Below are 21,691 nucleotides of genomic sequence, written 5' to 3'. Positions count from 1 at the left end.
TGGAGGGTATTAGGGACCATGGTAAACATTTCAGCAATTTTTATTTCTAGATGAAAAAAAGTCAAAATTTTCCAAAATTGAAGGCTAATATCCACGTTTTTTGAAAAATTTTGGAGGTTTCGGGCCGGGGCCAGTGTAGAAAAGCCTTGATATTTTAGGGGATACATCTCAGGGTCATATAATGCCGTTTGGAACCATATATGATCATTATATGTTGTCATAAATGTTCGTATTATGCTTGAGTTAATGAAATCCGTACAAGTTGTAAATCGGTAAATTGGTCGTTTTAAGGCAAATTGGATGGTTTCACCCAGCCAATTGGACTCCCGGATGATATTAAGGACCATGGTAAACATTTTGGTAATTTTTATTACCGGACGAAAAAAAGATAAAAAATTCCAAAATTGAAAACTAATATCCATGCTTTTTTAGAAATTTTGGAGGTTTCGGGGCCTGGTGTCGAAAAGTCTTGAAATTCAAGGGAATACATCTCGGGCTCATATAATGTCGTTTGGAACCATATATGATCATTATTTGTTGTCATAAATGTTCGTGGTAGGCTTGAGTTAATGAAATCGGTGCAAGTTGTAATAATCGGTAAATTGGTCGTTTAAAAGCAAATTGGATGATTCCATCCACCTAATGCGACTCTCGGACAGTATTAGAGATCATGGTAAACTTTTCGTCAAATTTTATTTCCGGGCGAAAAAAAGTCAAAATTTTCAAAATTGAAGGCTAATATCCACGCTTTTTGAATAATTTTGGAGGATTCGGGGCCCGGAGTCGAAAAGTATTGAAATTCTAAAGGATACATCTCGGGGTCATATAATACCGTTTGGAACCATATTTGATTATTATTTGTTGACATAAATGTTCGTGGTAGGCTTGATTTAATGATATCGTTGCAATTTATAAACCGGTAAATAGGTCGTTTAAAGGCAAATTGGATAGTTCCACCCACCCAATTGGACTCCCAAAGGGTATTAGGAACCATGTTAAACATTTCGGCAATTATTATATTTGGGCGAAAAAAGTCTAAAAATTCAAAAAATAAAGTCTAATATCCACTATTTTAGAAATTTTGGAGGTTTCGGGGCCCGGAATCGAACAGCCTTGTGATCCTAGGGAATACATCTCGGGGTCATTTAATGTCGTTTGGAACCATATATGATCGTTATTTGTTGTCATAAATGTTCGTGGTAGGCTTGAATTAATGAAATCGGTGCAAGTTGTAAGCCGGTAAATTGGTCGTTTAAAGGCAAATTGGATAGTTCTACCCACCCAATTGGACTACCGGAGTGTATTAGGGACCATGGTAGACATTTCGGCAATTTTTTATATTCGAGCCGAAAAAAGACAAGAATTTCCAAAATTGAAGGCTAATGTCCATACTTTTTGAGAAATTTTGGAGGTTTTGGGGCCCAGTGTCGCAAAGCCTTGAGATTTTAAGGAATACATCTAGGGGCCATATAATACCGTTTGGAACCATATATTATTATTATATGTCGTCATTTATGTTCATGGTAGGTTTGAGTTAATGAAATTGGTGCAAGTTGTAAACCCGTAAATGGTCGTTTAAAGGTAATTGGATGGTTCCACCCACCCAATTGAACTCTCGGAGGGTATTAGGGACTATGGTAATTATTTCGGCAATTTTTCTTTTCGGGCGAAAAAGTCAAAAGATTCTAAAATTGAAGGCAAAGATCACGCTTTTTGAGAAATTTTGGAGGCTTCGAGGCTCGGTGTCGAAAAGCCTTGAAATTTTATGAGCTACATCTCGGGGTCATATAATGCCGTTTGGAACCATTTATGATTATTATATTTTTATCATAAATGTCCGTGGTAGGATTGATTTAATGAAATCGGTGCAAGTTGTAAACCGGTAAATTAGTCGTTTAAAGGCGATTTGGATGGATACACCCACCCAATTGGACTTTCGGAGGGTATTAAGGAACATGGTTAAAATTTCGGCAATTTTTATTTGCGGGCGAAAAAAAGTCAAAAAATTCCAAAATTGAAGGCTAATAATATCCACCTTTTTGAGAAATTTTGGAGTCTTCGGAGCCCAGTGTCTAAAATTCTTGAAATTCTAGGGAATCCATCCCGGGGTCATATAATGTCGTTTGGAATCATATGTAATCATTATTTGTTGTCAAAAATGTTCGTGGTTGGCTTGAGTTAATGAAATCAGTGTAATTTGTAAACCGGTAAATTGGCATTTAAAGAAAAATTGGATGGTTCCATCCACCCACTCAAACTCCCGGAGGGTATTAGGGACCACTACAAACGTTTCGGCGATTTTTATTTTCAGGCAAAAAAAGTCATAAAAAAATTCAAAAATTGAAGGCTAAATTCACGCTTTTTGAGAAATTTTGGAGGTTTCGGGGATACATCTCGGGGTCATATAATGTCGTTTGGAACCATATATGATCATTATATGTTGTCATAAATGTTCGTGGTAGGCATGAGTTAATGAAATCGATGCAATTTGTAAACCGGTAAATTGGTCGTTTAAAGGCAAATTGGATGGTTCCACCCAACAAATAGGACTCCCGGAGGATATTAAGGACCATGGTAAACATTTCGACAATTTTTATTTCCGTGAGAAAAATAGTCAAAAAATTTCAAAATTGAAGGCTAATATCCACGTTTTTGAGAAATTTTGGAGGTTTCGGAACCTGGTGTCGAAAAGAGTTGATATTTTAGGGAATACATCTCGAGGTCATATATTGTCGTTTGGAACCATATATGATCATTATTTATTGTCATAAATGTTTGTAGTAGGCTTGAGTTAATGTAATCGGTGCAAGGTTTAAACCGGCAAATTGGTCGTTTAAAGGCAAATTGGATGGTTACACCCACCCAATTGGACTACCGGAGGGTATTAGAAACCATGGTAAAAGTTTAGGCAATTTTTATTTTCAGGCGGAAAAAGTCAAAAAAATTCCAAAATTGAAGGCTATATCCACGCTTTTTGAGAAATTTTGGAGGTTTCGAGTCACGATGTCTAAAATCCTTGAGATTTTAGGGGATACATCTCGGGGTCATATAATGTCGTTTGGAACCATATATGATCATTATATGTTGTCATAAATGTTCGTGGTAAGCTTGAGTTAATGAAATCAGTGCAAGTTGTAAACCGGTAAATTGGATGTTTAAAGGCAATTTGGATGGTTCTACCCAGCTAATTGGACTCCCGGAGGATGTTAGAGACCATGGTAAACATTTCGGAAATTTTTATTTTCGGGCGAAAAAAAAGCAAAAAATTCCAATATTGAAGTCTAATATCCACGCTTTTTGAGAAAATTTTGGATGTTTCGGGGCCCGGTGTCAAAAAGGCTTGAGATTTTAGGGGATACATTTCGGGGTCATATAATGCCGTTTGGAAGCATATATGATCGTTATATGTTGTCATAAATGTTCGTGATAAGCTTGAGTTAATGAAATCGGTGCAAGATGTAAACCAGTATATTGGCCGTTTAAAGACAAATTAAATGGTTCAACCCACTCAATTTGACTCACAGAAGGTATTAGCGACCATAGTAAACATTTCGGCAATTTTTATTTCCGGGCGAAAAAAAGTCAAAATTTTCGAAAATTAAAGGCTAATATCCACACTTTTTAAAAAGTTTTAGAGGTTTTGGGACTCGGTGTAAAAAAATTCTAGGGGATATATATCAGGGTCATATAATGGCGTTTGAAACCATATATGATCATTATTTGTTGTCATATATGTTAATGGTAGACTTGAGTTAATGAAATCGGTGCAAGTTGTAAACCGGTAAATTGGTCGTTTAAAGGCAAATTGGATGGTTCCACCCACCCAATTGGTCTCCCAGAGGATATTAGGGAGCTTGGTAAACATTTCGGCAATTTTTATTTTCGGGCGAAAAAAAGTCAAAAAATTCCAAACCCACACTTTTTGAGAAATTAGGGATGTTTCGAAGCCCTATGTCGAAAAGTGTTGAGATTTTACGGGATACATCTCGGGATCATATAATGCCGTTTCGAACCATATATGATCATTATATGTAGACATAAATGTTCGTAATAGGCTTGAGTTAATTAAATCGGTGCAAGTTGTAAAACGGTAAATTGACCGTTTAAAGGAAAATAGGATGGTTCCACTCACCCAATTGAACTCCCAGAGGGTATAAGGGACCATTGTAAACATTTCGGCAATTTTTATTTCTCGACGAAAAAAGTAAAAAAAAAAAATTAAAATTGAAGGCTAATATCCACACTTTTTGAGAAATTTTGTAGTTTTCGGGGCCCGGTGTCAAAAAGCCTTTAGATTATAGGGGATACATCTCGGGGTCATATAATGTCGTTTGGAGCCATATATGATCATTATATGTTGTCATAAATGCTTGTGGTAGACTTTAGTTAATGAAATCGGCGCAAGTTTTAAACCGGTAAATTGGTCGTTTAAAGGCAAATTGGATGGTTCTACACACCCAATTGGACTCTTGGATTTCGGCAATTTTCATTTCCGGGCGAAAATAAGTCAAAAAATTCATAAATTAAAGGCTATATCCACGCTTTTTGAGAATTTTTGGAGTATTCGGGGCACAGTGTCAAAAAGTCTTGAAATTTTAATGAATACATCTCGGGATCATTATTTTAGTCATAAATGTTCGTGGTAGGCCGAATTATTGAAATCGGTGCAAGTTGTAAACCTGTAAATTGGTCGTTTAAAGGCAAATTGGATGGTTCCACCCACCTAATTGGACTCCCGGAGGATATTAGGGACCATGGTAAACATATCGGCAATTTTTATATCCGAGCAAAAAAAAAAGTCAAAAAATTCCAAAATTGAAGGCTAATATCCAAGATTTTTGAGAAATTTTGGAGGTTTCGGGTAGATCTGTCAATTCGGGTAAACGGGTCGGGTTTGGGTCGGTAAGTGTGGGTCGGGTCAACTTGGATTAATAATATAACCTATGCGGGTCGGGTTTGGGTTTGGTCATGCTTGAGTCAGGTCACGTCGGATCATACTTCTTATCGGATTTGGGTCGGGTTTAGGTCGGGTTAATAACAGGTCGGGTTACATTCGGTTTTTCACGGGTTAACACGGGTTTGGGTCAATTTCGGTTCAAGTCGAGTTCGGTTCAGGTCAATAATTTACGGGTTACATTCGAGTCGGGTCATCTCCACGTCAGTTCATGTTCGGGTTCGGGTCTCACATACTCGGGTCAACTCGAGTTTAGGGTTGAATTCAAGTCGAGTCAGGTCGGGTTTGGGTCACCATTTTTTCGGTTCAGATGGATCTGTTAATAATCGGGTTTGAGTCGGTATTTTGGATCGGGTCAACTTTTGACAGCTCTACGTACAAGGTACACCCAACTAATCAATGGTTAGTTTTTGCTCTTCATTTGATGATTAAATAAAAAACAATCATCAAATGAGAACAAAATACTTATGGTCATTATGGGTGTACAGTACACCCCAGGTGTCTATAACAAATTCTAAATAAACTTTGAGTATTAGTTCACCTCAAAGCATATAATTTTTTGGGATTTTGATCCATCCATTTTAATATGCACTTTTTACGGCATATTCACTTCATTATTTTTTTTTTTTTTTTTTTTTTTTTGCTGAAGTGAAATTAATAAATCTATTGAAATAAAATTATTTTGTTGAATTGAAATTTATTTTACTGAATTGAAATTAATTTTGCATAACTTAATATTTTTTATTGATTTCTCTATTATTTTTCTTTTTTACGGTTACTAATTTTATTGAACTTGTTTTTACCGAATTAAAATTATTTTTACTAAATATTTTTTTTAAAAGGTAAACTAGCCTTAAATATCAACTTTTGAAATCCCCAGTCAAACAATTTTAAGAAATCAGTCTAAAACGGGTTCTCACAATCTAATCTTTTTCTTTGGCACAAATTTCAATGCATAAAGTTGTGAGAAGAGATAAACTGAACTAAGATCGAGTGGGGCTCCCTCGTCTAAAACCTCTCATATCCGGTTATTTTGTCAATTTATTTACAAAAATAGCACTGCATAAACAATTTTTATTATCACGAAAATAAACTTGTATTTTCTCGTTTGTCTTTCCTCCCATAATAAACCATCTGTTCAAGCTTTTTATGAACATATACATAAATTAAAACTCTAATCTTGAATCGCCCATTTTCTCTCCTATTTTTTTGTTCTTCCTTAGCTACTAGCTTTCAACTGCAATTTCCAGGTAATTTAGTCCACGATTTATACTATTAATTCGTGTTTGTTTGAGATAATTCGATCAAATGTGACGTTTATAATTTCTCTCATTCTATGTTCTCTCTTCTTCTCAGAGTGAGCTGCAATTGTATCCAAATTACAGAAAATGGAGATGATTGAAGCAGTGACATTGATATTGGGTGTTCTATTAGCCCTTCTATTCATTATCCCACGATTTAATAAACCCAGTTATTAGTTTCTCTCTTTCTCTAAACCCAATTCAAATTTGACTTTTTTATGTAAATAATCTGTAATCTGAGTTACTATTGAATCGATTTTCTGGTGTTTGTTTCAATGCAGGTCAATCGAAAACTGAAGCTTTGAGTAGTAACACCAAAAAAATATCAAAGGTATCATCACATTGGATTTTAATTGTTGATATTTGATGAGTTAAAGTTCTATTAACTTGTGGGTATTATTGGTTTCTTCGCCTTTGTTTTATTATCTTTGATGAAATGCTTAAATTGAAGTGCATTTAAGTTTATTTTACTGAATCTATGCTAATTTAAATATCATACATCTTTGTAAGCATATCAATTTCCTATTGATTTTATACTTCAAAGAATTTTTGTTCTTATGAAATACTTTGTACTCTAAAAGTGTTGCACAGTACACCCGGATATATGATAGAATTATTGCCGATTGAGCTTAGTTGTAGAGGCTGAATGCAATCATTAACAATATCTTGTAATTTGTGTTGCTTGACTGCATCTTAAATGCCTTGACTTGAGGAAAGAACTGTGGCTTCAGTGATTCGAGCTTTCGATTTTCTTGTCAACTTTTAGTTAGAAGTATTCCAATTATCAAGGTAGACATAAATCTTTGGTTTCATAGTTTTGGGTGAATCTGCAGGATCTTCGTTGTACATATATGATTTTCAATCGATATCAACTCATGGAAAACGCTTTGATTTGATCTCTCTAAGTCCAGAACAGATTTCTTATTTTACTTTCTTCTTGTTACTAGGAACCTAAAAAATATACTATAGCTGAAGTTTCATTGCACGACAAAAGGACTGATTGTTGGGTCATCATCAAAGATAAGGTATATTTGTTTTTCCATGTTGTCTTCCAATGTAACTTGTTTCTTAAAAATGAGAATTACTTTGAAAGCTCTAATTTCCATTTTGGTGCTGCTGATGTAGGTATATGATGTAACCTCATATGTGGAGGAGCACCCTGGTGGTGATGCTATATTAACGCATGCAGGGGATGATTCAACTGAAGGATTTTATGGGTATGACCGTATGAGTCTATTATGTCATTCTTGTATGTTGCTGTTACAGTAATGCACCTTTCATTACTTGATAGTTGATTACTTCTCTTGATTTTGTTTTTTGTGGCTTAATAGAAGTAAGGTTTATTTACATACAAACCTCCTTAGACCTCATCTACACCAAGATCTAGGTTGAGTCATATTACTGCTGTAATAACTTAATCTTATAAGTCTTCATTACTTCTGTCGATTCTGTTTTCTGTGGCTGGATAGAAGTAAAGTTGCTTGCATAGAGACCTCCTTAGACCTCATCTTTACCAATATCTAGGTTGAGTCAAATTAATGCTGTATTAACTTAATCTAACAAGTCTTCATGTACCTTATTTAGCTTCTTTAAGGCTCCAATACCAATATGTTGTGATCATGTATGGACTGTTTTCTATTCAGAAGGAAACTGCTTATTTCTAGTGCATTGAAATCACTAGTTTTGCCTTGGAGGGAATGCTTTGGCACCTTCCTGCTAATGGAAATGCTTGTAGCATTGTAGGCTCTGTGATCTGAAGCTGTTTTGTATTTTGTGAAAAACATAGTTTAGACATGGCTAGGAACAAGGATCAGGGCCAATCAAGGAAAAATAACTAATATATGGACGTCCCCTCCCCCTCTGAACGGGATATAAAGGGCTCCTCATCCTGAAGTTCCATAAATCACATGGATTTATGATTTCATACTGTTATTTGTTGTTGTTAATTGATGCACATAACTTCTTTGGCAACTATGTTTTGTGAACATTTTGGCACCCTTACCTTCTTACACTTGCGTGTGTGCTTGGCAGGCCACAGCATGGTACACGAGTTTTTGACATAATAGAAGATTTCTGCATTGGAGAACTGGAACAGTAACTGAGCTTGTGCAACCACTTAAAGGTTCTAAATGCTTGGTGACAAGATTTTTTTTGGCTGAGGCTCTACTCCTTCAATCTGCTGTCCCAACCTTATTCATGTCATTTCCAAGTTCTTGATGTTATATTTAACTCTTAGCAGGTGCTGGATTGTTTGAGCTACCAGCTCTATGACTTAAGTTGAAATCCTACAAAAACGCGAATCAAATCAACTTTATGTCATGGATACTTTCATTTCTTGAGTTTTGTGACTTTTAGTCCTACTCCATTTTGAATGAAGAAATTCATTTGTATCTGTTAATGGTTATGTTATACAGAAAGCTTCTCGCAGAAATTCAATTCAAGCTTTTATAGTTCACTTGTTAAATGTTTAGGTATTATATTAAGCTAGAATCTTCTGTATTCAGAATTCATATGGTGAAAATTGTAAGCATCAATGAGAAGTAGACCTTTTTCTAATTTGCTACCATTCAGGGACACTGAAATTGAATTTTTGCCTGCTTTTATAATCAAAGCATGGCATAGGTAATTGCTGCTCTGTATAATGAAGAATTGTAATAATTTCTTAATCAGTCTGAAAAAGTTTTAAAAAAAACACTTGCAATTTCCATTCAGAGCTTTTTTCTACTTTACAACTGATCACATATACAACTTGTTGGCGCCAAAACAAACAAAAATTAAATCAAACAACTAGGTTATCACCTGAAAAACTGAACATTCAGAACTTTACAATGGTACAAGGAAATTTTAACACTGATAAAAAACTACATAATGATATTGATACAAATTACAAAAAATCACCTTAAGCCGAAGATCAAACTGGCTGAAGAATCAAAAAATGAAGAATTCTAATGCATGAATCAATCAATAAGGAATGGCCAAATTGACATGCAAGGGTGACATTCACAAAAAAAAATATTGCTTCAAAGTCCCTTGCATCTGGAATAAATGCAACTCCTGTCATTAATGCTATCAATGATCCTACACATCGTATTTTTTGGGTTGCCGCCACTGTACCAACGTTCTTGCTAATGAACTGATGAATGAAGTTTTGGGTGGAGATCCTCTTTTCCCGTACAAATTCTTTCCACTGAGATCTGAATGTGTTGGTCCAATATCTTTCCCTCTATCAATCTGCACAGGGGAATATATGAGCTAAACTAAACATGAATATACCTACAGGATTCTCAAAGTCACCACACATCAAAAAAATATTACTTACAGTAATCAAGGTTTTATAAATACAAAAATGGCTTGATGGTAAAGCTCAGATTCAAATCAAATCATGAAGAACACTATCTCGAGTTGTAAAATAACACACATTAAGCAACCTAGTTATAGTTTCACTTACATGTGAAGACAAGCATCCAAAGACGCATTATTATAAACCATACTACGAATTTCACAAACTATGGATGAATCTGTTACCATTTAATAATATTTAACTGCAATTAGATTAATCTAGGCTAATGAAAAACATTGGATTTGATGATAACAAGTACGTTTATGAAGGTGTGAAGTGGCAAGGAGAAGTAGCAGTAAACCATACTGATGGAGGACATTAATATACTCTCTTACTAGAACAAGAAAACATGGATGGGAAAGACTTAATATGTAAAAATGAGTTGTGGTAGCTGATTATTAGCATTAACGAGTTCCTGCACTCCCCAATCTAAAGGAATGCCTCTTCTGGGTCATTAGTGTTGGTGGAACGCCTCCAAATAACTTGGGAAAATCTGGGCAAAGATGACTATGTGGTGGGCTATGAACGCAGTCAATCCACTCTTTTTATAACCACTACAACCTCCCTATAACCTGTTATCAACTCACTTGCATGAAAGTGGAGATGAAAGCTTCATAGCTGCTTCTCCATGCCATTTAACACCAATTTGACAGCAAAAAAATAACAAAAAGGCACGAGAGCATAGATCTACATTGTTAAAAAATAACCAAAACAAAACTAGTATACCTTGTATATTTTCCCATCCTTCAAGTAGTATATTATACCCGACCAATTAATAGATTGTGAGAAGTGAGATCGCAGCGCAGAGATAGGATATAAGAAGTTGTCCACAAGCATTGCAACAAACACCTGCTCAACATGGCATCAAATAGGAAGAAAAAAAAAACATTAGCAGCATATTATGGGCCACATTACCAAAAAAAAAAATGCGCAAGATAAGTAATATCAATGACTTCACACTCCCAGATTTAAACAGTCCATGAAAAGAAAACTAAGTGCTACACTGAATCTATTATAGCTACAAACCACTGAAGCGTTATTGTTTTTATTTTCTTACTCTTCACTCAGCATAAACCTTCTCCAGATTGTTTTATTGATGAATTTACATGATATTCTAGGTGAATGTCCATGATAATGCAATCTCCACTACCAAACATGAGTTAATCTTATTGATTTCTAACACTACTACCTCTAGTGATAATAAGAGAGTTTTTTTTTTTTTGGCATAAAATATATTATATAATGCAAATACTAAAGGATACAATATACAGAAACAAATGCCAAATAACAGTCGAACCGCAAAATTTTTAATGGTGAGAAGAAGAAACACACCAGACACCAATTGTAGGTAGCAAGTGACAAAGGCGGTGCCTCAGGGGATAACAAGTTGCACAAGTGAACTTCAATCCTTGTCAAGTTCCACATGGAAAGTAACTCAATAGCAGTGCAAGTGGCAAGGCAGCCCACAAATAACCACCCTACAAGAAAATAGGAAAAAGGAAGATGCAAATGAGTAACTGTTGACAAGATATATAATTGCACTTATTATTACTTAATTATTCATCATTGCCCTACAAATTTGTTTTCTGCACAACTGTGGCTACGTTATAGATCTCGACTACAAAATCCTCTATGAGTGAGCTTCGGTTCTACATAACAAGACTTCACAAAGAAAAAGCTTCTCTTAACAGCCAACTGTGATCTTGTATACTAATGTAACTATTCAGCAGAATCCAAACTTGATTATAGTAAGCAAACATTAAGCTACAAGCATTTTGAGAATACTAATTTTTTTCCATTCAAGTGGAGCAGTAAATCAACGTCTTCTTATTAAGCTTTTGGTCCTTCCAAATTACGATATCAAAAAGCTTGAAAATCACTGCAGAGAAGAAACTCAAGCTAAAAGTATGTCTTATACAAGAAAAAAGACTTCTAACGTACTAAGATATAAGCATTGTAGGAAATATTTCCTTTTTGGAATTTAATAAAGATTACAACAGCCTCAATCTTATCACCAAAAAAAAATTTGAATTTCCATTAAGATTAAGTTCAAGAAATTCAAAACATGGGCTGACATGTTTAATTCACAAGTAAAAATAAAATAAGGTCTAATAAGTAAGTTTCAAATAAGGGACTTTCAGGTGAAAAAGAGGATAACATGTAAATACTTTTCAAACAAGGTCCTATACTTAAGTGGCAGATGATAATTTAATTTGATGAAGTCTAAAAACGTATCTTCAGCAGCATATCTCAACCAATATCACAAAGGTTCTTCACCCCTACTGTGTCCTTTCATCATTACTTGTCCCAAATCAGTATCTTATACTGAAATGAAAATCCTATACCAAACCTAATCTTGCTCAGCCCAGCTGTACATGACCTAATCACAAATAAATTGTATGATATTTTAGTAGCAGCCCCTCGTATCCTATTTCAAATCATCTGAGCCCTATAAATGCAATTTAGCCAGCGAATCATTGGGGATTAGCTGATAACCTAAATAACCACAGTATCAGCATGAATCCATCCTAACACATTGCGGTCCTCTGCTGATATAATAACTTGACAAACCCATGAAATCAAGGTGATTCAGCTAATAAGATCTTGTTGAGTTACCTACCAACGAGGTTAGTTATACTTACCACCAGAGATAAGAAACTTATCCTCAATTGTATAAGCTCCGTACCGCATCCGAAGTGCAGCTGCAACATGTATCACAGCCATGACATATGGCGCCACAAATCCCCATGAGAAGTAACAGTGCACAGAAAATAACGCACGATTCATGATCCAATTAACCTTTGACACATATGATTCTAGAACAAATGTTTGCTTCCTCAAGTAGTTCCAGTACCTACATTAGAAGATCAAAGAGACCAAATCATCAAATATAGTCAGATGAAATTAAGAGATAAATTCTGTATAAAAGAACAAACCACTCAAATATTACAACAAACCTGGAGAAACTAAGATCACTTGCAAGTGGATGAGGGAAAACAGCAACTGGAGGAGATGTTATGAGTTTTTTGTGAGCTCCTGAAAAAAATGACAAGGATCAACTACTGTAAAGATAGAATACCCAAATGTGCTTCAACAACCAGATTTACAACAAAAACACACTTCGCAATAAGCAACAGATAACTGTCAAAGGAGCCTTTTGAGGTCCCTAAAATGAGTAAGCAAGGTTCTTATGAAGCTACAAGATCAAAATTTTAAAAAGAAACAACGTTTCAATGAACTACAACTTTGAACACTTTCAACCATCCATTGCATGCTTAAACAGCTATGACTGGTATCAACTGCAAGACATTAAACTTCTAGAAGGTTAAGCTAGTTCATTTCAGATTCAATATAACTGCATTTTAACTATCGTCCAAATTGGTGAAAACTACCAGGCATAAATTACGAAATAAGAAGGCACAAGGAGCATGCCTTGTCAAATAGAATCCAACTACATGCTGTAAACCTGTAATAAGTGGACAGGAAATAGATCTGACAACTCATATAAAGCCAATATCACTGACAAAGAATTTCTACTTTTCTTGCTACGGTGTTCGATGCTAATAATACATAATAGATGTTATATACTTTGCCTAAATACAAACAATGAGAAAGACCGAGGATATCGAACATGGACACCTTACTGTTCATAAAATATCCCAAGAATAATATTTGAGCAACACACAGCCTCTTGATTTTTCTTTTTTTAGGCGTGCCATTCTCTGCCTATTATTATAAGGTTTTTCTTCGCACTGTTCAGCAACATCCCAGACTATTATTTGAGGAAAGTGTATAAAAGGAATTGGAGACCAAAGTCAGCTAAGTGAATTCTTGGGAGGGAAGCCACATGGAAAATCAGAATATTTTCCACAAAAGGACAAAAAAGAAACGTAATAAATAGAGGAACAGGAGGAAAGACAGCATATAGTAAACTAAATAGTTTTTTTTAGTTTGCTTAGCTAACTTTGTAAGTGTTCAAATGTTGAATCAGATTATTTCTATGCATTCATATCATCTTCGTCTTTCTCTAGATCTTTTCCTATAATTTCCAGTTCAATCACATGCACAATATAACCACATTGCTGTCCTTAACCAATGCATATTACACATCGACCTTGAAGCTTCATAAGACAGCAAAACCAGCTCACATCTTACAATACAGGATATTTTTACTGATATAGGTCCTCATCTCCTCATCACTCAGGCTTGAAAAAGAAAGCTGAATGTCTACTAAACATACTATAGGTAAGTCAATGTCAATCAGAACAGAGTAACTAGGTAAAAACACAACTTAAAACTCCAGGGGCATTACAAAGGGCATTACAAAGGGCATTAATATTACCAAGAAGAAGGGATATTAGACAAAAAGGAACAGAAAAGTTAATTTTGTAGATGTAGATACGTTACCAGATATAGCTGCAAGAGTCATATCGTCAGAATATCCACCATCTCGTAGTTCTGAGACTACACCATAGTTGTCATTTCTGAAGTCATCGGCATGCATCTGAGATTGTAGGAAATCAGGAAAAAACAAATTGTAGTGTGTGTGCACCATTGGCAATACTGTGACTACTTACCATCATGCAACCACCCCATAAGAAGAATGTTCTCCCACCGGTAGCAAACCCCATAGAGCAAGGCTGTAGAGACAACAAAGAATTTTTAAGTAGGGTAAATATAATTACACAGAAACAGCAAGAAAAATAATTAACATCCTCATGTCTGTAACTCTGTAAGTGCATATCTAATCAATATCAACATTACACTCACAACAAGGGCTGAAATTATGTGGGTTCTCTGCTTCTCAAAAGCATGAGGATGTTAAGCATCATAACATTGCTGAAGGCGAGGATTTATAATAAAGGGAACAGTGTCCTTGTTCCATGTATTATTAAAAAACCGCATCATATCTCAGTTGAGAAGTGATATGGCAAATGTTAAATTCTAAGAATCAAACAGAATCTGCTTCAATGCAACCAGCCCAATCCCATATTTGGAATGCCAATTTATTATTAATTTAACCAGGGAAAATGTCTACAGAGCGTTGCAGATTCTGGTAAAACCAAAAGTTACTACAACAAATTAAACAAATACCTCCCTTCCTAAATGTTGGTTACACTTACTGTTAGCACACTAGGAGCTAGGAGAGAGAGTGTAGATAAGGGGATATGTGTAAGAAATGTAGAAGAAAAAATGCTATCACAGGGGTTTGCGAAAGAAGAGTATGAAAAGGAGTGTTTCATGTTGGGTAAGGTGAAATTAAAACTTGCCAAAATATGAAAATAGCAAAAAGGGTAACCAACCTACAGAAATGGACGAAAGTAGAAAGCATAACCAACAAAAAAGGAATGAAAGGAGTCTGAAACGATATCAGCCAAGTTTCGCAACTGCTACTGCACCCATATGTTTGGTACCATGGATGGAAGAGACCAAGCCCTGTACAACGGCATGTGACAAGCTAGTATTCTTACGCATATGATCGTAACTCAGAATTGCATATATCCAGGATACCACTCTAAGGCAGAATTGTTTTAGTAAAACAAAAGGTCATCCTACCATCTATCTGCCCATCACAAGACACTGAATTATCACTCACCTTACGTAAACTATATCTTCATTCATCATACGTGACAAATGTGCCATAAATCATCTTTCATATTATACAGCAACAATAATGATAGTCCAGAACCATAAAATAGAAGGATAGGAAAGAAAATTCATAATCACACATATTTAACGTAGATAATATAAGCTGCTTATGGCTATCATCTATCAACACAATTGAAAATAACATAACAATAGAATACCACATACCATGTGATATTCATATATACAGTAACTTCCTAAGCTCCCAGAAGGCAAATCAAGTGGATAACCAGTTTGAATGAAAATCTGCACATAACAGCAACATAGAATGAATCAAACCCAGATTTAATACAATAAAACAAATCGTAAAAATATAAATTTCATGCATATCATTTGAAACTGTTAATTTAACAATACAGAAGCCAAAAGATACCTCGGGATTTTTTTCCATTTCAGCCGTGAGAGCACCTATTGATCCTGGGTGAAGTCTAACATCATCATCTAGAAACAGTATATACTTGCTATCTTTATGCATTTTTTCTGCACCAACCTGAGAACGAACAAAGTTCACATATGAAGTTAACATCAGCAGTCAGCTTCAAAATCGCATCTATGCAAGTACAAATAGATCATACAGTATATAGATATAAACAGATAAATTTTGGCCAAACCTCTGACAAGCTCTCAGAACAATGTCACCTGATCATAAATGGTTTTAAATTTTTTAAACTGATAATGTATCCATACACCCCAAGTCTAGTCCATCTGATTTTCAGTGGGCCTCCATATTTCACAGATTTATAGTCAAGATTCCAGAACTTTTCATTTACAAATTATAACTGAACAACATGATTACAAATTTCTATATCCCAATGCAATTTACAGTTAAAAATCCTTCCAAAAAAGAGAGTAATTCTTTCTAATCAAACGAAACACCCTGTGTACTAGCGATGAATTACATACACGATTCCATTAATATGAGAAAAAAAAATAAGCGGATAACAGCAGAATAATTTATCAAGGGTGAAGAGCTATTGGGGGAAAAAGCCCAACGCCATCTGTGTGTACATTAGTTAGCATTCTTAGCAGAAACCAGATAGTTAAACATTTTAAATTTAAAAACACGGTCACTGTAATGCACCACAAATGCCAAAATCAAACTCAATTACAGGTTTATTTACACATAACTGAAGGAAATAAGAAAAGAATAACATACAAGCTGATTGTGAATCTTCTGACTGCAAGTGGTTGAATAGCCTGCCACTATGATCTTAGCATCAAGTTCATCCTGTCATTACCCATATAATTAGTTAGGATACACACAACACAGGACATTATGATGTGTTGAAGATGTTGTAAGGCTATCACAAACATGCTACCATATGATCTTCCACTATTATAAGGTCATGAAGGTTGCTATAATAGCAAAAACAAACCAACCTTATAATCTTCTACAGTTAAATGAAATTGATCCCATGCTACTTTAAAATACACTTTATGCCATCAAAGGCTATTTATAAATTTTACAAGAATCATGATCGCATGTAAGCATGTTTACTTTACTCACAAAGCATCTAACTGACAGTAATTTCAATGAAGTAATAATAAATAATAAGTTGAACACCTGATAATCTTTTATAAGCCTAGATACAGCGTGATATGCTGGATCTTCAGTACTTTCTACAAGAAAAAGAAACTCTATAGGCCCACCGTATAGGGATGTAATCTGCATTGAAACAGACATCAACAGAACTGTCAATATGCATTCCACTTCATCTTAGCCAAAAAGGAAATTGAGAAAATGAAGGACTCTTCACAAAGATATGGAAGACCTATTGCCACCAGATAATGAATATGAATCACCTTGGTGATATGAACCCAAGAAAGAACGGTTATATAAAAAAAATTGCAACATTTGCTTTTTTGACACTATTCACACACTCCTCTTTAAGTCTTTAACCACATTGTGACTTGTACGTAAAGAAATATACAGTCTTGTGGGGTGTTATTAGATATCTTGATATATATTTTCACAATTATTATATTTTTACCTTATAAATTTATTTAATAAAAGATAAAGGTTTAAATTGTGCTTTGGGAGATGTAATTCCCCCCATGTTGCAATATTTAAAGGACAGAGGAAGTATAAGAAAAATGTCACAACCCATTCAAAATTCCAAATTCCCTGACCAAAAACATAACATACCAAGTTTTGGTGTGGAATGAGAAACTGTGTCAAAGCAGAATATACTGTTCATCCATTAAAAAAATCGAAGGAGGGAAGAGAGTGTTGCACCTGACTTTTCCAGTTATGCAAATTGTGCTCTCCAAATCCTTTCAAAGGCATAACAACTGTGACTCTTGGCAGATTGACTTGATAAGAGTGCTCAAGCTCATTAATGTCATGACAAAGAAAACCAAAGCTATTTCCTTTTCTCAGTTCATTTTTCATGCGTTTGATTTCTCTATTCCTGAAGAAAAAGAAGAGAGAGAGAGATCCATCAGAGGTCCCCAACAAATAAATATTGAATGCCATAATGTATATGTAGTCCATCAGTTCATTAATCTGTCCTCCAATACTAGTACCTGACATGAGCAGCGCAGGCCCACCCAAATGCTAAAACTAGACATATTAAACATCCCTGCAGCAATAAACAAGGAAGCTTAAGATCTATCGTCCAAATTAAAACATCAATCAAAATAATAATGGGTGGTATCAGCAGGATAATAGAAAGGTTTTGATGAACAGACCCCCCTATACTATGACAAGAAGACAAATTATAGTGTGAAAGGTACAACTAAATGCAAAAAAGAAACAAGAAATCAAAATGGAAAAAATAACATCACTGCACAATTGATTCATTCAATAAGTGCTTATACAGACATATATGTCTAAACTAAGTCAAAGTCATTCTAGGCAGCAATGGTTATTGCTTAGAAAGAACAATGCAATAATGTGACTACGTGGGAGGATTTGCCTTGATCTAGAGCTCTTCTAAAGAACTTATAAACACATTTTATCATCAAATGACCATATAAAACATCCATACTCGTACAAAACAAGCATCAATACGAGGAAGTACCTCATAGGGACAATACCAAAAATGTCCCCTTCTTAGTAATTAGTCCAGGAAACTCCCAATCACCCCCTATTAGTCAAACGTCAAGGCAATAGAACATGAATCTATAATCCTTATTGAGACTCTGACAGATGCTGCGAACGAATTACACAGAACCGTCAGGGTGAAATTTGCTGATTAACATTTATGTTTGTCCACACATGGATGAGAGAGCCTATGTTATTGCCAAAGCATGATTTAATATTAAAGGAGAAATTTTTAATTAACTTTTGCCCTCCCAAAAAAAAATGCCAACCCAAAAGTATAAAAGGCATAATCTTGGAACAGTTGGAAGGAGAAAAATTATTAAGTTGAGGTTGATTTGATATATCCCATTTAAAATTCCTCGATCCGCCACATCAACTCTAAAGTCAATTTACAGGTTGAGATAATTGTTATCAGAGGCCAATAAGTCCACTCCCAAGCTACCCCTGGAAGTAATCTAGATTAAGAAGAAGCAATAGTTCTTAATTCACCTCCTCCATTACCCAAATCAACATATCATGAAATTCAAGCCTCGCCCTCGAAAATTAGATTATGGTCATGGCAATTGGCAACCAAACCTTTCACAAATTTGTCCTCAGCAACATCACAATCAAAGTTGTATATGATCATCTCCACCAAAATACTAGGCGATGAACATCAAGCTAGTATTAAACAAATCTTCAAAAGCTGCCCGCCAGCATCAAACTCATATATTAGCAAACCCTAATAGTCTAATTAAACATAAAACATTAACACAATTTCAACCTAGCAATCCCAAATTATCAAATTTTAACTGCAATTTAACCTTATCCAAAACATCCATACTTCAAAATTTTAACCAATTCCCAAAAAAATATATCAAAAAAACATTCGAATTTAATCAACAAAACATAATCTTTCGTTCTAAAATAACAATATACAAATTCAGCAAAGTAACAGCCACAAAAACAAAAAAAATTAAAAATCAGCATAATAACAAAATAAAATCAAATAATTGAAGCAAAAAAACTGACCTGGATCTGAACGAATATGGCAATGGGGGTAAGACAAGCTCGACTAGCAGCAAACAAAAACGAATCAAGGGATTCTAACGCAGCCATTATAATTTCAAGCAAATAATTTTAACAAAAAAATCAAAGCTAAAAATAATCAGCAAAAAAATCCCAAAAATCGTGTAATTCGTAAATTAATGTAGATTTATGATTGTCCCTCTTCCTCTCAGATCGCCATTAACGAAAGAATTCGATAGAGCGAGAGGAGAGGAGAGAGAAAATGAGAGAGACAGAGGGAAAAAAAATTAAAAATGAAAAAAATGTTTGTTTGAGAAGAGAGAGAAATTATTGAACCGCCCAAATTCTATATTTCGAAGTTGATTTCCAAATTAGCCACAAAGTCAAAATTAGCGTTTTTAATTAGGGATTTGACAAAATTAATTACCAACAGAGAGTTAGGAATGGACTCACTGTCGTGTGTCGTCGTGTTACTAGTGTAGTGTTTATTGTACGGGTATCTAATAAATACTACTCCTCCGTCTCATAATAATTTATACTTCTATTTATACTAAATATACTTTATAAATATTATACATTAATCTATCTATCTATAGTAATATACTAGGTTAAGTCTCGTGCCATGCACGGTAATTTTTAATACTTAATACTTATCATTAGTTTAACACTATTATTTAATTATTAAAAATTAAACCTAAAATAGGATGAAAGATCTGTAATTACAAAAAACAATTTTAAAAATTTATCACACTAAAGAAAACAGAGACAATAATATATGCACGACTCATAAAAATAACTATGAATTACATTACAAAGTTATAAACTATTATTGCATATTATTGTATAAAAAAATAATATCTTTGTTTAAATTAGTACAAATAGAATATACTTATCAAATAGGAAATGAAATATTATTGCATAGTTTGTATTAAAAACTTCTCTAAGAAGCTTTGGCAAAAAAAAAAAAAAAAAAAAAAAACCAAAAAAAAAAAACCAAAAAAAAAAAAAAACCAACTTTTGGAGGGAATATTTTTAACCAGGAAATGACATGTGTCATTCCTGGTTTCGCCTTTAGTATAAAGTTATAGATAAAGAGAAAGGGCTTTTTGGGTGATAAATTTCACTATTCCCAAATTGCCCTTCTCAATTTTCAATATTACCTCTTTTATTCACAATTAAAATAAAAAAAAATAAAAAATAAAAATTACTTTTTATAAAAAAAACTAAAAATAACTACTTTTTTTTTTAGGGAAAATAACTACCTTATCATAACAGCTCTCACTCATCAATTTAAAAAAAAAAAAAAAAAAAAAAAAAAAAAAAAAAAAAAAACTGCTCCCACTCTCTATAATAATTGAAATTGCTCTTAATTATTTTTTTACCTTTTACACAGGAATTGATGTCAAAGGTTCAAATTTAAGTCAAAATGATAGAAGGCTTTAATTTTTTTAAAACAATAAAAAAATATTCCATAAGTTTAGCAACATTTTATTTCATAATTTTTTTTACTAATATATATATCAACAAATATTTATCGTTTTTATAGAATAAAGATGAGAATATAGCCTAATTAATTTTCTATATTTCACATACACACACGCAATGCGTGTGTTTCTTACCTTGTAAATGTAATCCTCCGCCTCATAATAATTTATATTTATACTCAATATACTTTATTAATATTATACATTAATAAATATATACAGAGTAGATTGCTAACCTTTGTGAATTGGTATATGTGTAAATTTGAATGTGTGAATTATTGTATAATGAAGAGATTAGTTATGAATTAATTTAACGCATTTAGAATTTTAGATAAGTATTTGGAAATTTGGATATCAACTATTTTAATATTGACTCATATAATTGTACTTGATTACTCAATTTAAATTACCCTATTTGAAAGCTGAACTTTTAATGAAGTTGTTTGACACGATTTAATCAGAATCTAGTGAGTAGCTCGGACGCTGTCCTGGGTTGCTACTTTTGTAATCGTGTCATTGAAGTATTTTTTTTAAGGATTTTGAAATTTGAAATCGATATTTATTGAATTTTTTAAAAAAAAAATCATGTGGTTGACACTTATATACATTTCGATCTTTTACATATTTATAACATGCTTGATAATAGACTAAGATGGTTAAATAGCCAACTTTGTTATAATTGATTGGATGTTCGAATCCCCTTAACCTTATATTAATAAATGAAGTAATATGGGTTGCTTAGGTTATGTGGTATAACGATTAAGGGCATGTTCCGATTTACGGGACGTTATATATACTTATATTACCTCCGTTTTTCTTTTATTGCACCATAAGGACTTTTACACTATTCACTGAATCTTCTTTGACCATCTTTTGTGATTTATCCATTAGGAAAAATATAGTCATGTGTGA

The 21,691-nt window shown here is 33.9% G+C and overlaps 2 protein-coding genes across 4 annotated transcripts; one reads left to right on the top strand and one right to left on the bottom strand.

Moving 5' to 3' along the window:
- The first annotated feature begins 6,068 nt into the window (after positions 1-6,068).
- LOC145635535 (cytochrome B5-like protein) lies at positions 6,069-8,818 on the top strand. Of its 3 annotated transcripts, XM_081686836.1 has the most exons (7): positions 6,069-6,204; positions 6,313-6,424; positions 6,537-6,586; positions 7,203-7,280; positions 7,381-7,472; positions 8,287-8,377; positions 8,495-8,818. In XM_081686836.1, the coding sequence occupies exons 2-6, from the start codon at positions 6,343-6,345 to the stop codon at positions 8,351-8,353; spliced, it is 369 nt and encodes a 122-aa protein (XP_081542962.1). In that variant the 5' UTR covers positions 6,069-6,204; positions 6,313-6,342; the 3' UTR covers positions 8,354-8,377; positions 8,495-8,818. The 3 variants fall into 3 exon arrangements, with proteins under 3 accessions (XP_081542962.1, XP_081542961.1, XP_081542963.1); XM_081686835.1 differs by having other exon boundaries at positions 8,287-8,818; XM_081686837.1 differs by having other exon boundaries at positions 6,082-6,204; positions 6,340-6,424; positions 8,287-8,818.
- Positions 8,819-8,930: 112 nt separating this feature from the next.
- On the bottom strand, positions 8,931-19,626 carry LOC145635534 (uncharacterized). Its single transcript, XM_081686834.1, has 14 exons — positions 19,299-19,626; positions 17,768-17,823; positions 17,478-17,652; positions 16,806-16,907; positions 16,398-16,469; positions 15,615-15,731; positions 15,410-15,487; positions 14,173-14,235; positions 14,003-14,099; positions 12,553-12,631; positions 12,238-12,449; positions 10,928-11,073; positions 10,322-10,444; positions 8,931-9,486 (listed from the first exon to the last, which is right to left on the bottom strand). Exons 1-14 carry the CDS (start codon positions 19,383-19,385, stop codon positions 9,334-9,336), a joined length of 1,560 nt encoding a protein of 519 aa, XP_081542960.1. The 5' UTR covers positions 19,386-19,626; the 3' UTR covers positions 8,931-9,333.
- Between the last annotated feature and the right edge of the window lie 2,065 nt (positions 19,627-21,691).

Source organism: Chenopodium album, chromosome 6, assembly GCF_948465745.1.
Source record: "Chenopodium album chromosome 6, dcCheAlbu1.1, whole genome shotgun sequence".
In the NCBI taxonomy this organism is placed as follows: Eukaryota; Viridiplantae; Streptophyta; class Magnoliopsida; order Caryophyllales; family Amaranthaceae; genus Chenopodium; species Chenopodium album.
This window is presented reverse-complemented; position numbering and strand designations above follow the sequence as displayed.